At 36.1% G+C, this 13,602-nt stretch overlaps 3 protein-coding genes across 3 annotated transcripts; all 3 read right to left on the minus strand.

Annotated features, from left to right (window-relative positions):
• Positions 1–5,243: 5,243 nt before the first annotated feature.
• On the minus strand, positions 5,244–5,759 carry LOC144443000 (ninjurin-2-like). Its single transcript, XM_078132377.1, has one exon. The coding sequence runs from the start codon at positions 5,757–5,759 to the stop codon at positions 5,244–5,246; it is 516 nt and encodes a 171-aa protein (XP_077988503.1).
• Positions 5,760–7,938: 2,179 nt separating this feature from the next.
• On the minus strand, positions 7,939–8,804 carry LOC144443011 (ninjurin-2-like). The gene is made up of 2 exons (XM_078132388.1): positions 8,796–8,804; positions 7,939–8,412 (listed from the first exon to the last, which is right to left on the minus strand). Exons 1-2 carry the CDS (start codon positions 8,802–8,804, stop codon positions 7,939–7,941), a joined length of 483 nt encoding a protein of 160 aa, XP_077988514.1.
• Positions 8,805–9,714: 910 nt separating this feature from the next.
• On the minus strand, positions 9,715–11,739 carry LOC144441055 (ninjurin-2-like). Its single transcript, XM_078130576.1, has 2 exons — positions 11,587–11,739; positions 9,715–10,927 (listed from the first exon to the last, which is right to left on the minus strand). Exons 1-2 carry the CDS (start codon positions 11,707–11,709, stop codon positions 10,319–10,321), a joined length of 732 nt encoding a protein of 243 aa, XP_077986702.1. The 5' UTR covers positions 11,710–11,739; the 3' UTR covers positions 9,715–10,318.
• Positions 11,740–13,602: the final 1,863 nt, after the last annotated feature.

Below are 13,602 nucleotides of genomic sequence, written 5' to 3' on the forward strand. Positions count from 1 at the left end.
TGACAATATCGAGAGTGTACCCATCTAGTGTTTAGGATTTATGTTCTAGCCTTCAGCTTAGCCAATGAGATCCAAACACAGGTATTGATTAATGCCGTGCCAAATTCACACAAATTTACTATGATGGTAGTAGTTGGCAAATAACCAATACCTTTAAAACTTTCAACGTGGTGGCAGAGGTGGGATTACTGTCCTTTTCCAAGTCTGACATCATTTGAACCATATTTTAAAAATATTTTAACAGGGGAGGGTCATGTTTTAGTACGAATGAGTTGGGGGAGGGTCACGTTTTAGTACGAAGGAGTTGGGGGAGGGTCATGTTTTAGCGAAAGGAAATTGCGGGAGGGTTACGTTTTAGCACGAATGAGTTATGGGTCATATTTTACGCAACATCTCAAGCCTGATTTCCCCCGGCCTTCCCCTTTTGGAATTTAATAAAAGGCTCTGTAATGAAGAGTATAGAGTTGTACTCATTCACTCAAATATGAAAAAGTACTCTATATTTTGTGTATTATGTTGTTTTTAAAAACTTCAATCCCAGGTATCTTCACATATCTTAATTTAGTAATCAATGCCGGGTATTTTTATACAATTTTAACCTCGGTTGAATTCTTACAAAAAGTGGGCGTTCACTTTCTGTCGATTGGTGTTGTCACAGGGCCTAGGGCCTATCTTAGAAAGATTTTATACAGCTTATCAACGACTTGGTCTCTAAATACATGTCGCGCCCAGTTTATGAAGTGAATATTTTAACGAATCAAGGAGTAAATCGATGACCCAATCTCGTAGACTAAATTTATGACGTCTTGAAATAAATAAAAAAAAACCCATTAAATGAATATATGTAGATGAAAACGTAAGTTGAACAAGATAGATTTAAATTGAGATACATCTCTGTCTACATCTATGAACGAATACACATTCAGAAAACCCATAAAACCCCGAGCCTGGGTCAGAGGTCAGATGATCACCGAGGTATTCAGCTGAACTGCACGATCTAAAATTATCGAAAATAAAAATGATGGTTGTAATTATATTGAAAGGGTGTGTAGGTGACGATATTTCATACAATACTAGGGCGTACTGTATAATGTCTAATATATGGTCCTGAAGTCGGAATTCTCTTATAATTTTACTGCGTAAAGACACAACTGAGTGACGTCAGAATGGCAGTGAGTATAATTAAGAATCCTCTTCTCTTCGACTGCCAATCTTGTGAAGTAAAAATTATATCATACGTAACTAATTGTGTAGATATATTTTATACTTATTGTCTGCATACACGGTGACTTCTATTTTTGGCGGGAAATGGGACAGCCAAAATTGTATATACACTTATTGTCGTTTGATCTCTACGGGCGGGAAACAGCTTGTGGAAAACTGACATTGTACACTAATCATAATTTATCGTCTGATCCGGGAAACAGCCTGATGAGAAGTTGAACATAATCAGATTGAAAATTCTTTGAAACCATTCCCTCTGTTTACTATCACATAATTCTTAAGAAACCGGGAACGAATTTGACTACCGACGTTTCCATAGAAAAACAAATTGTTACACAGGTCTTTCAAGCTTTCAATTTTAATTGTCTGGACCATAGACGTAGACCTATGATTAAACTGCAAATCAGTAGTCTAAATCTGAACATGGGGTTAAATATTTTAATTTCACATCTATATATTGTATGGCAAAAAAACACTGTTTACATTCGCTATAAGGACCAACATTGATAAAGGACCGACATTGGTACTGCCACTTTTTTTCGAATCTTGTCTTTGGTGTAAATACAAATGTACTTAAGCATTACTTTTTACACTTCAGACATATACATTGTTCATAGTACTAGTGATCTGAGAGTTATCAAAATACTGCACAAGCTGTGTGTTTTTTAATTCAAAGATCAAATGCAGATATAATAAGGTTACAGACTTCAGACATATACATTGTTCATAGTACTAGTGATCTGAGAGTTATCAAAATACTGCACAAGCTGTATGTTTTTTAATTCAAAGAAATTGCGACGTCTTTGATGAACAACGTGACAATTTTAGCAATGTTATGTCGAGTGTTTCCTTTTATTTACACCTAGCAAACTCCTGAGAATGCAAGGTCAATATCAGATGACGAAATTGGACGTGTGACAGATTCGAAAACAGAGGGGCCTAAATTCAATCTGAATCGTTACTCACATACAAGAACAGCGTCCCAAGGCCTCCTGGACACCGCACTCGTTCTACGAAACTGTACATTAATTCAACAACTTGTTATCGGAGGGGAATCGGAGATCCATTTTTACTACCTGTTGTTCAGTTTGGCCATATTATCACTACTCCTCCAAGTAGGTAATGGTTTCCTTTTACTCGCCAATACTTTCAAAGATTTGAATGACGAAAAGCAGAGAGAAGATGCAAGTACGTTAACCCAACTCAGTGGTATGGTAACGTTCTCGGTCCTTGTCATCAACCTTATTATATCTGCGTTTGAGAGGGAAAGTTATTTTGACGTTTATGATAACAGTACAAGTATCTCACCATAATCAAACAGTTGCAATCCAGAGAAAGGAAATGGACTTGGTATCGTTGGGTTGAAAGACTGGAATAGAATGTGGAAATTTTACATGATGAAATATTGTGACTTAGTTTGAAGGTCAATGTCATCAACACTAAATATGATATCGAAAGTGGATCCACATTGGTCTGACATTGGAATAGTAAAATGAAATTGTTATAAAACATATTTTATTGCCTAATTTCTGTTATGTTTATTAAATACAGAAGCTTTTTTATTCATTGTATCAGAAAGCAATGTATTCACATGTTGATAGGAACGGTCTCCAAAATGTGCCAAGGTAGTATACCACTAACAATTATCAGGTCTGTAGCACACCAGTTTCATCAGGTCTGTGACAGGCCTGCTGAATGCCTGTCACAGGATTGCATTTCTAGCAGTGTTTAAAATATGCCATGGTCGACAGTTTAACAGATATATTCAATTTCATCGTTTGCGGAAGTGTATTTTAAACCAAAGTTGGTGATGGAGAAAATCAATACGAACTGGACATTCTCTATAAATTGGGCCCAAAGTAATTCTTACTGATTGCAGTGTTAGTGAGAGACCTTTCAATCTCAAAATAGGGGGTGTAGGTTTTGGGAATGACGTAGATATGTTTCAGTCTACACCGGCAAGTGACTGAAATGTGTAAAACATTACAATATTCTTGGACTTTTGATCTCCTTACGTTTATCGAGGTGCTAAATTTTGGAATTTGATTTCTACAAATGTATTAGATAGACATGTGGTCAGTGTAGTTCAAAACGGACTAGAAGAATGATATTCCTATAGCCAATATAGTAAGATGTCATCTCTTCAATGATGGTTTTGTATTCTCACTAATTGTAAGGTTGTATGTGTGTGTGTGTGTGCGTGTGTGTGTGTGTGTGTGTGTGTGTGTGAGTGTGTGTGTGTGTGTGCGTGTTTGCGCACGAGCGTGATATTTAAAGGTCATTGATAACTTCTGTTTGTAATTGTACATGTATTCGAGTATTTTTTTCTTACGCACGATGCAATTATAAACATTGGTTACATGTCAAGCGATGGCGTTGTACAGTAATGTAATGTAATGTAATGTAATGTAATGTAATGTAATGTAGGGTACTTTATTTAAATTTGTATCCCTTCCCGGCGTACAAGGATTTTGTGGGTGTGGAGATATTGTTTTTTTAAAAACTTTTTATATGCGATCATGTTCAATTTTATCATGGACAGTAATCCCAGTCACACATGAGAATAAACGCTTCCAATTCAATTCCAATGGATTTGCCGACATATTAAATCGTGGTGAGAATTGAATTCTAATGAAGACCTTAATTCTAATGTTTTTTTATATTTAATTATCATTAAGTATTAAGTATTTCCAAGATGTATATGTGACAAAATTCAAACTGTGTGACTGTGTTTATTTATTTCATATTGACGAAATGTGTGCCTCGGAAATAGAAATCTTGATCATATTTGCATGGTCGTAAACCACAGACTCTTTTACTCACATCCAAGCAGTGTCGCGGAAGAAATAACAGCTCTGGTTTGCGAGAATGGATATTTGCTGTCACTTTATTCAAGCAAATTCCAACCCATGAATATAATTAAACCATGTTACATTTTTGTAAAAGAGGTGAAACACTAAGGGAAAATGGAAGATTGTCAATTTCTTTCCAAAAAAGTGAACCCCCAAATTAATTTAGTTATTTCAAAAGTACGGGAACAAGCTTTCATATAACAAAGTTGTTACTACCTTTAACCATGTGTAACCAAAGCCACACAAGGCTTGGCGCTCTTCAATGTCTTTAGAGATCTCACTTTCCGTATCAAGTTTTGCTTAACATTTCACAATCAGCTCTGACTCATATCCACATATTATCCGATGTGATACAATAATAAAATAAGTGATAAGTGATAATCTGCCACATTCACTTAGAATGGCTTTCATATTGGTACTGCTTCTGATCATGATAGATGGTGTCCCTAGAAGTATTTACTTGCCACTTTGTTCTTTTACATATATAATTGTAAATCACATGCAAAATCTATCTGATTTCATGGCAATTTGTTTTTGACAAGAAATAACTGAGAGATCACTAAGAGATAACTAATTAACTAACACAAGATAACATACGTCAATTTATTGAGAGGTATAACATAAAAGTATACATAAATAATTACTCATGCAGAATCCATGAAAAGCTTAAATATGGTTTTACAAACATATGATAGGCACAAACAACAAAACTATACATTCAACACATCTAACACACACACACACACACACACACACACACACACACACAAATACATACATACACAAACAACGCAAATTTGACAAGCGAGCACGTACGTACGTACGCACATGCATGTATACATACATACATACATACATACATACATACATACATACATACATACACACACATACATACATACATACATACATACATACATACATACATACATACATACATACATACATACATACATGCACAGTAAAATAATAGCACGTACAACCTTATAAAATCTGTTCGAATTAAAAATAATTCTACGAAGATATATTCACTAAATTATTCAGAACCATCGATGTTAACTCATTTTTCATTTGACATAAAACAAGAATGATGGGTTGAAATAAATTAAACAAGTTCAAGACTATCCCTTTATAGTATCTCCCAGAAGGTTTGATAACAAATCCGTATTATGTGGTACCATTTCTACCATTTTGCTCTAAAATCCTGGATAGATATTGTATTATTTCACCTGATGGGGGACTTTCAGTCGCTATGACAGGTGAATCAACAAATTTGTGATCGGAACTAAATGATCCGATCATTATATTCAAGACTGTGATAAAACACACAAGTAATGTTGCAAAGTCGTTATAATCATTAGCTTGGTGTCGCTCTTCCTCGGATTCTATATTTACTCTCATTTTAGCGAACAGAATCAATGCAATTATAAATTGGAGCACTAAAGATGTCCCAATTAATCCTAGCAGAAGGTGGTAGAAACGAATAACTTCTGGCCCTGACTCAACAACCATTCTAAGAAGCGTTGCGTTGGATGTTAACAGGGCTGCGTCAAAGAGTCCCTGGGTTGCCGTCTTCTTCATCACGTAAGCATTGATGCTCACGTTCTTTCTGCGACGACGACTCCCACTTCTGTCAAATGTTGTCGTCATTTCGACAGTTCCCGTTGTACTTTCGCTCGCCATTTTGAAAGCACAACCAGGTCTTGTTTACATATACTAGTACTTGAGTTATTCACAGGAGAGTTGCAACAGATGGTTGGCAGTGCCTAGAAATTGAATTATAGATGTGATAATACGGCGTCTGCATGTGAACCAAATGCCATGATTGCAATTCTGATGCTTTCATTTTGATCTACAATCTTGGGTATATATTGTAGTATTTTACCCAAAGGGAGCTTTCCGTCATAAATGTACTAAATATCAAATTGTATCAATACCTGTAAAGGTGCGCATATACATTTGGCAATTTCACAATCAGTGCTTCATATCCACTAGTGCATTGTTAAGCTTATAGCTAGATTTCAACAAATTAAACACACCTAAAGAAATTTTATTTTTCCAGTGTTATAATACCTATTTCTACAAGTTATGGAAGTTTCGTCCTCGTTTAGACCACAGGACATGTTCTGTCTCTAAAATAGGTCCAGAAATGTGAAATGCTTGCTTTGCAGTTTCACATGTCACACAAATACGGTAATGTCAGTAATCGCGGTACAATAGCATTACTAATGTTAGTTTGGTATGTTTAATAGAGAACTTTAGGTGCCCACACCTACTATGTATTGTAGAAACTGGAATGCAGTTTGTATTCCTAGACTCTGATAGGATATAGTGATTTGTAGTGACTGTAACATGTAGTGTCGTAACATGTAGTGTCGGCGGTAACATGTAGTGTTCGAAACACAAAACATCGTACGTATTTATCTCGTCATGTAGAACAATTAACATTTACTTGCATTGTTTATTTTTAAACTATCTGCGATGATTACTATTCAACCTATAAGGGAACTTTTAATTTCAATGACAAGCTTAACATAAATGAAACGTTGATTGTGAAACTGTTGATTATGTATACGTGGTGCTTACCTATCAGAGTTTCAACTTGTTTTCAGCAATTCTACTACGGTTAGAATAACTAGCCACGAACAAACCAAAAACCTTGGACTAGTCACATCGATGTACAGACACTAATGCAAGAATCTACCCTTATTTGGTCACTTGCTTGCTTAAGGTCAATTGTATGATTCCAAAATATACGGGTGAGTTTTATACTAGGTCCGTAAACATAGCTGATAATCATAAACATAAATGCTTTCCAAATATAGAAGAGAATTCGTATATTGTATATTTTAGAGGGTTAATGCATGGAAGGTATATTACTACTGTCAATAGGTCAAGTGGAAACGGTTTTGTAAACATCAATGTTGAAACTCAGGTATCAATAAAATCTTTGAAATATAGTACATATTCATCTGAAACATTACTTTTAGAATAATTCTGATTTGTTGTTGTTTATTTACCAAAAAAGATCTCAAGTAAGATTATGAAGAATTGAGTATGTTATTAATTATATTTTGATCTGTAAAGTACGTTTATGATAGTTCATTGCAGTTTGCATGACTTTATGTTGTCATCTAGATGTACATTGACCGAATGTTACAAACAAAACATGTATTGAAACTTACAATATATATATGTACTGGTTCCCAAAAAACTTTTGACCAGGATTATATTGTCGATAACTTTGATTTCTTAGATGATGATGATGATGATGATGATGATGATGATGATGATGATGATGATGATGGTGGTGGTGGTGGTGGTGGTGGTGGTGGTGGTGGTGGTGGTGGTTGTGGTGTTTCATAGGGTAACATCGTAATATAGGTGTGCATGTACTTCTCGAATCGACTTGTAGAAGAACGCTGTGGCAATATGGTATTTTTTACTTCCACGACGATGTACTGTAGCACTTGACTTGAAGGGGAACCTTTGGGGTAATAGGTACGTATATTTCAAAGTATGCCCTGAACTAAACACTCCTATCATTATGCCCTGAACTAAACACTCCTGTCATTATGCCCCTGAACTAAACACTCCTGTCATTATGTCCCTCAACTAAACACTCCTGTCATTATGCCCCTGAACTAAACACTCCTATCATTATGCCCTGAACTAAACACTCCTGTCATTATGTCCCTGAACTAAACACTCCTATCATTATGCCCCTGAACTAAACACTCCTGTCATTATGACCCTGAACTAAACACTCCTGTCATTATGCCCCTGAACTAAACACTCCTGTCATTATGCCCCTGAACTAAACACTCCTGTCATTATGCCCCTGAACTAAACACTCCTATCATTATGCCCCTGAACTAAACACTCCTATCATTATATTTAAAACTGCGATAAAACAAACTAACAATGTTGCACAATCATTATAACCATTCGCTCTTTCTCTTTCCTCGTCATTTTCAATGTTTACTCTCAATTTGGCAAATAGGAGCATTGCCGTAACAATTTGTAAAGTGAGTGATATCGAAATAAGACATATCAGTAAGAAGTAAAAACGAATTATGGTTGGTCCTGCATCAATCACAAGTCGCAATAAAGTCGCATCGGCAGTGAGAAGAGCCGTATCGAAAAGTCCCTCTGCAATCGTCTTTTTCACTACATATTCATTAACGTTGAATTTCTTTTTTCGACGGCCGTGACCACTTCCACTACCTGTGTCGGCGACTGTATCGTCAGTTGTTGATTCACGAGATGTGAGTGAATGTTTATCAAGTGCAGCCCCACTTCGATCAAGAAGTCCTGACAATTCAGTTGATGTGACCTGCAAGTGAAATTCGAAACAGAATACTCTGTATGTCAGAGGTAATTTAATTCGAACCCATCTCGTTGGGTAGTTGTTGATCAATCATTCGTTCAACCAACCAACCAACCAACCAACCAACCAACCAAACAACCAACCAACCGACCGACCGACCGACCGACCGACCGACCAGCCAGCCAGCCAGCCAGCCAGCCAGCCAGCCAGCCAGCCAGCCAACCAACCAACCAACCAACCAACCAACCAACCAACCAACCAACCAACCATGGAGGTCAGTCTCCAGCCATTGTATTGAAGCCCGCTATGACACAATGCACAAGAAATTATGTGGGTTTCTTTAAAGATAAATTCCCACTGAGTTAGAATATTTCAAATCCTCAACTCACCTCGTTCATTTCAAATATACCATGAGCTCTAAATTTGTACCGATGCCGTTGTCAGAGGTATAGCTGCCTTTGTTTATACATATATGATGAACCCTGTACGTTTGAGAAGAAAGTACCCGTATGCGTCGTTAACCAGTTGTCTAAGAATGTGAGACACGTACTATGTATGAATCAGCCATGTTTTCCAACATTTTAGCGACTACAACTGAGTATACACATTAAACCTTTGACCTCTTGACCCAAGGTCAATTTAGATACCAGTAACTTTGCATGTTTTACTGTACATCGCATTACAGATCATTACATGTAAAATTGTGACTAAATGGTCGACTTGTGTATTCTTATTTTTTGCTTTAGCCACTAAGTCTGTTTTGTATTTTTAGCCGTTGAAAGAGACCGTCTGTGATATTCAAACATTTTATGTATGCACGTGAAAGCACAGATTTCATAAACAAAATGAAACGAAAACGTCCTGAAAAAAATTGCAATTCATTCGTATTTTGATGTTCTTCTGCTGTTTATAGAAACAAACCCAAGGTTGAGATAATACGATAATACAACACAAACTATAGAGGGCGCTTGTCTGTTCTCAACTCAGTTCACGATTCTGATGTAATAAATTCAATATTGATTATTAATGCATTCCAGGGAAGCAAACTCGCTGATTTACAATGGTCGATTCCTACGATGAATAACAGCATATGAAAAAAACTCCCAAATAAAAAATAACTACATGTACACAATGCAATAATAGGTTGTACACTGTATAAAGTAATTCATACTTGTGCCAAAATATATTTTTTTGAATTTATTCGCGCCCCTCCCTCCCGAAAACTTGTATGCTGTGTTTAATGATCGAAACGTGTTGATCTAAAGAAATACCTGTCACAGGTAGATTTTTCTTATACATGGTTCTCCTTTTATTGAAAACACACACTACAATACCAATCAACAATAAATCGAGTGCGCCATGAAAAAAACACGGAAGAGGACTTATACTTAACAATAAGTTCATAGTATATAGTATTACATTTTTGCTATGGTCCTGTTAGATTTACGTTCCCTGTCCACTGTAATATGCATACATTTTATTTAGAGTTCAGTTGGATACTTCTTCCTATAAAACACGGTTAATATTCATTGTTGCTTGCCATGCAAATAATCTTGTGTATATTTTCTCACAAGCATTGAATAACATGCAACTGATAAAGTCTTTACATGTGTTTGCACGGTTTAGTACTGTTTCCGTCTTTTTCATTCACTATAATATCCAAAATTTGTACTTCTCCATCGCGGATAGGTCACCAAAAACTCATGACAAACGTTGCTGTTCGAGAATAACTGATTGAAAATTCCGTACACACGTCATAAAAAGTGTCAATTCAATACTAACATATGTATACTACAACTACCTACTAGTGTCCAGTATATTGTATCAATATATTTTGTAGATATATACTGTCATATGATGTGCATGGCGATGCTCGGTGAGTTTTATAACATTCATTGACGCCCAAAGAATTTCAAGAATGCACGATATAGACTTCCTCATTTTCTGTTGGTTTTTCTGAAATATTTTCCCCAGCAGTACTCGCTATCTTCGTTCCCGGCGCAAGATCACTGAACGAAGCGATGAAAATGTTGATAATGGTGATAACCATTACTATAACAGTCGCCATGTTGTTAAATATGTCAGCTTTTCTTTGATGCTGTGTTTTTGTAATGTTGTAACGAAATTTGAAGAAGAGAAGTATCCCCGTCACCAACTGGAGAAAGATTGATGATGCCAATAGAAATACTAGCAAATGGAAAAAATATGGAGTGTTTCCGTCAATGTGCTGTTTGCAAAGTAATTTCAAATACGAAGAATTGGCCGTCAAGAGTGCAACATCCAACATTCCCTGTGTTATGGTTTTCTTTCCGGCATACGTATTAGCATTAAATGCCTTTCGTTGTTCAGTTTGAGTTCCATCGATTGATTCAACGCGGTTATCATCATCAGTCACCAAGTTTTCGTTGTTTTGATGTTGTAGCTCTTCGTCTTCACTGTCAATAGTGTCTTCCCTTCGGAGAGGGTTTCTCTGTCCATCCAGTTCACCCCTTCCATTCTCCTTCAGGCCATCTATGCTATCCTATATTGAGAGAATACATACCCCGACATAAATGTAGCAACGTATACAGTGAGAGAATACATGCATGGATATAAATGTAGCAACGTGTACAGCGAGAGAATACATACATGGACATAAATGTAGCAACGTGTACAGTGAGAGAATACATACATGGACATAAATGTAGCAACGTCTACAGTGAGAGAATACATACATGGACATAAATGTAGCACGTGTACAGTGAAAGAATACATACATGGACATAAATCTAGCAACGTATACAGTGAGAGAATACATACATGGACATAAATGTAGCAACGTCTACAGTGAGAGAATACATACATGGACATAAATGTAGCAACGTGTACAGTGAGAGAATACATACATGGACATAAATGTAGCAACGTGTACAGTGAGAGAATACATACATGGACATAAATGTAGCAACGTCTACAGTGAGAGAATACATACATGGACATAAATGTAGCAACGTCTACAGTGAGAGAATACATGGACATAAATGTAGCAACGTATACAGTGAAAGAATACATACATGGACATTAAACCTAGTACTGCTCGCTAAAATTCCTTCTCGCCAATCGTTATGAACCCAGAGACAATACAACAATCGGGATACTATCATGGGATGTTGCCCAAGCTGAATCAGTATTAATTCTTACCGGACAAATGGAGGATAGTGTTTCCATGGGAACGACTAAAATATCTCCTCTTTCGGTTTCATCACTCCGACTGCTTTGGCGATTCCAACTCTGAGATTGCTGTTGTGAGTCTAGCAGTGACATGCTGAAAATGAAATGAAAACTCAAATCAAAGTCGCTTGCTTGTTGGGAAATAGGCGTAGTGACGACGCGATGCGTGTACAAATACAGAACAAAGTCCACGATTCCTGTATATTTAAAGTCAACGCATAATATCTATGTACTTCCCTTTGCTATTGACATCTAGCAATAGTTAGGTCATAGAGGAAAGCCTAACAAAATGACCCAATTATACACAAGCATTGTGTGTCGTGTTCACAGGAATTCCTCTTTGGATCCGGATAAGCTGTTTGAACGTAAACATCCCATGGGATACGTTTGTTCCCAAAAGTATAAATATAAAGATACAGTATACTAATGATAAATGATTACATGATACCAGGAGAGGGGGATTGGAGGTAATTGACTAGAAACTAATCGAGTCCAACCCCTGTAAACATATTTTTCAATACAGACAAAATCTGGACTTTCAAAACTATTCCAAAAACTCAGTCAATGGTAAATTGTCCCTATTCTATGTTTATCCATTGAAATATGTAGATTATTCCTGATACTGTGACTAGTTCTGGTTGAATGGTTGATCGGAGTGAAAAAGTCATGAAATATGTGAGGTGTTATTGTCGAGTACATCTTGAACGAAAACCGCTAACTGTAGTTTGTGTTCTTGATAAATGTTCAAAATATCACTAGTGATTCTGAGGATGTGTTCTAGTCATTAAATGTTATATCCGTGCATAACACGTCTTAGTAAAAAGTTCGTTCATGACAAATAAGTTTGGTATATACTGTCCTATACTTTAAATCCATAGATGATGGGTTGAAGAACAAGAACATTGTAGTACAACAAAACAAGGGTATAGTGTGGTAAAACTGGTCGGCTTTAAGCATTTGTTGTTAGTAATATTCCACGAACGACAATTATTGATGACAACCCCACACAGACAATATACATCATCAATCTGGTTTATGACCGATCCCTTGAGTGTGAGTGATCAAGTGGTCTCCTTTTTATTCCTTTTATTCTTTGTTAGTAAATAAATTGGTCTTGCTAAATTTATTGTGAGACTATTGGCATCACAAGAACGCCAATTGAGTACGTTTTGTAATTGATAAATGTGTCATTTAAATCAATAACATGTATGACTTGCACGACTTGTTTTCATTTGATAGAACAAATTGGAATCATTAGCCTTTAGTGGAAACTCAAAGAAATCTGACGACGATACTGTGATACCATTGATGTAAATGAGGAACAATTTAAAATGAAGCCATGTGGAACACCGACATAAAAGTGCATGTTTGGCCTTTTACATGTAGATGAATTCATTCATCACATCGATACCAACAAACTGATATATCTGGAAGTGAGATCATTTTTAAACCATTGTAGTTGCAAGGCTCTGATATCATGATATTCTAGTTTTGACATTATAAAGTATATTGTGATAGATGGTTTCGAAGGCTTTTAAGAAATCGATGAATGAATGAATCAACTTATGAATTGCCCGTAGTTTCAAAGTAATATTGTCAAAGTCAGTTGCCTTGGTGATATCTAATGACGATATCCTTTACTAACATATGAGATTGACTTAATGCTCCGTTAGAGCTTGTAGAGAGGAATTTTGTATTGGGGGTTTTAGCTACGACAAGCGATCGGTATGCAATGAATCTGACGAGTCGATTTTTTTCCCCAATTACTTATCTGAGGTATCTAACTTTGATAATCTCTTGATCACATTCAAACTACACACCAATATTAATTTAGTTGAAATTAAAGAAGTTAGAATATCAGTCAAAACCCCTATTAAAATATGACCTTCTTCAATTAGCTGTCCATAATATGTTAGCTATATATTATACACGTTCATGTGTCTATTCAATTATCAAACGTTCAAAATAAAAACTGACACATTTTAG

This window comes from Glandiceps talaboti, chromosome 1 (genome assembly GCF_964340395.1).
Source record: "Glandiceps talaboti chromosome 1, keGlaTala1.1, whole genome shotgun sequence".
Classification (NCBI taxonomy): domain Eukaryota; kingdom Metazoa; phylum Hemichordata; class Enteropneusta; family Spengelidae; genus Glandiceps; species Glandiceps talaboti.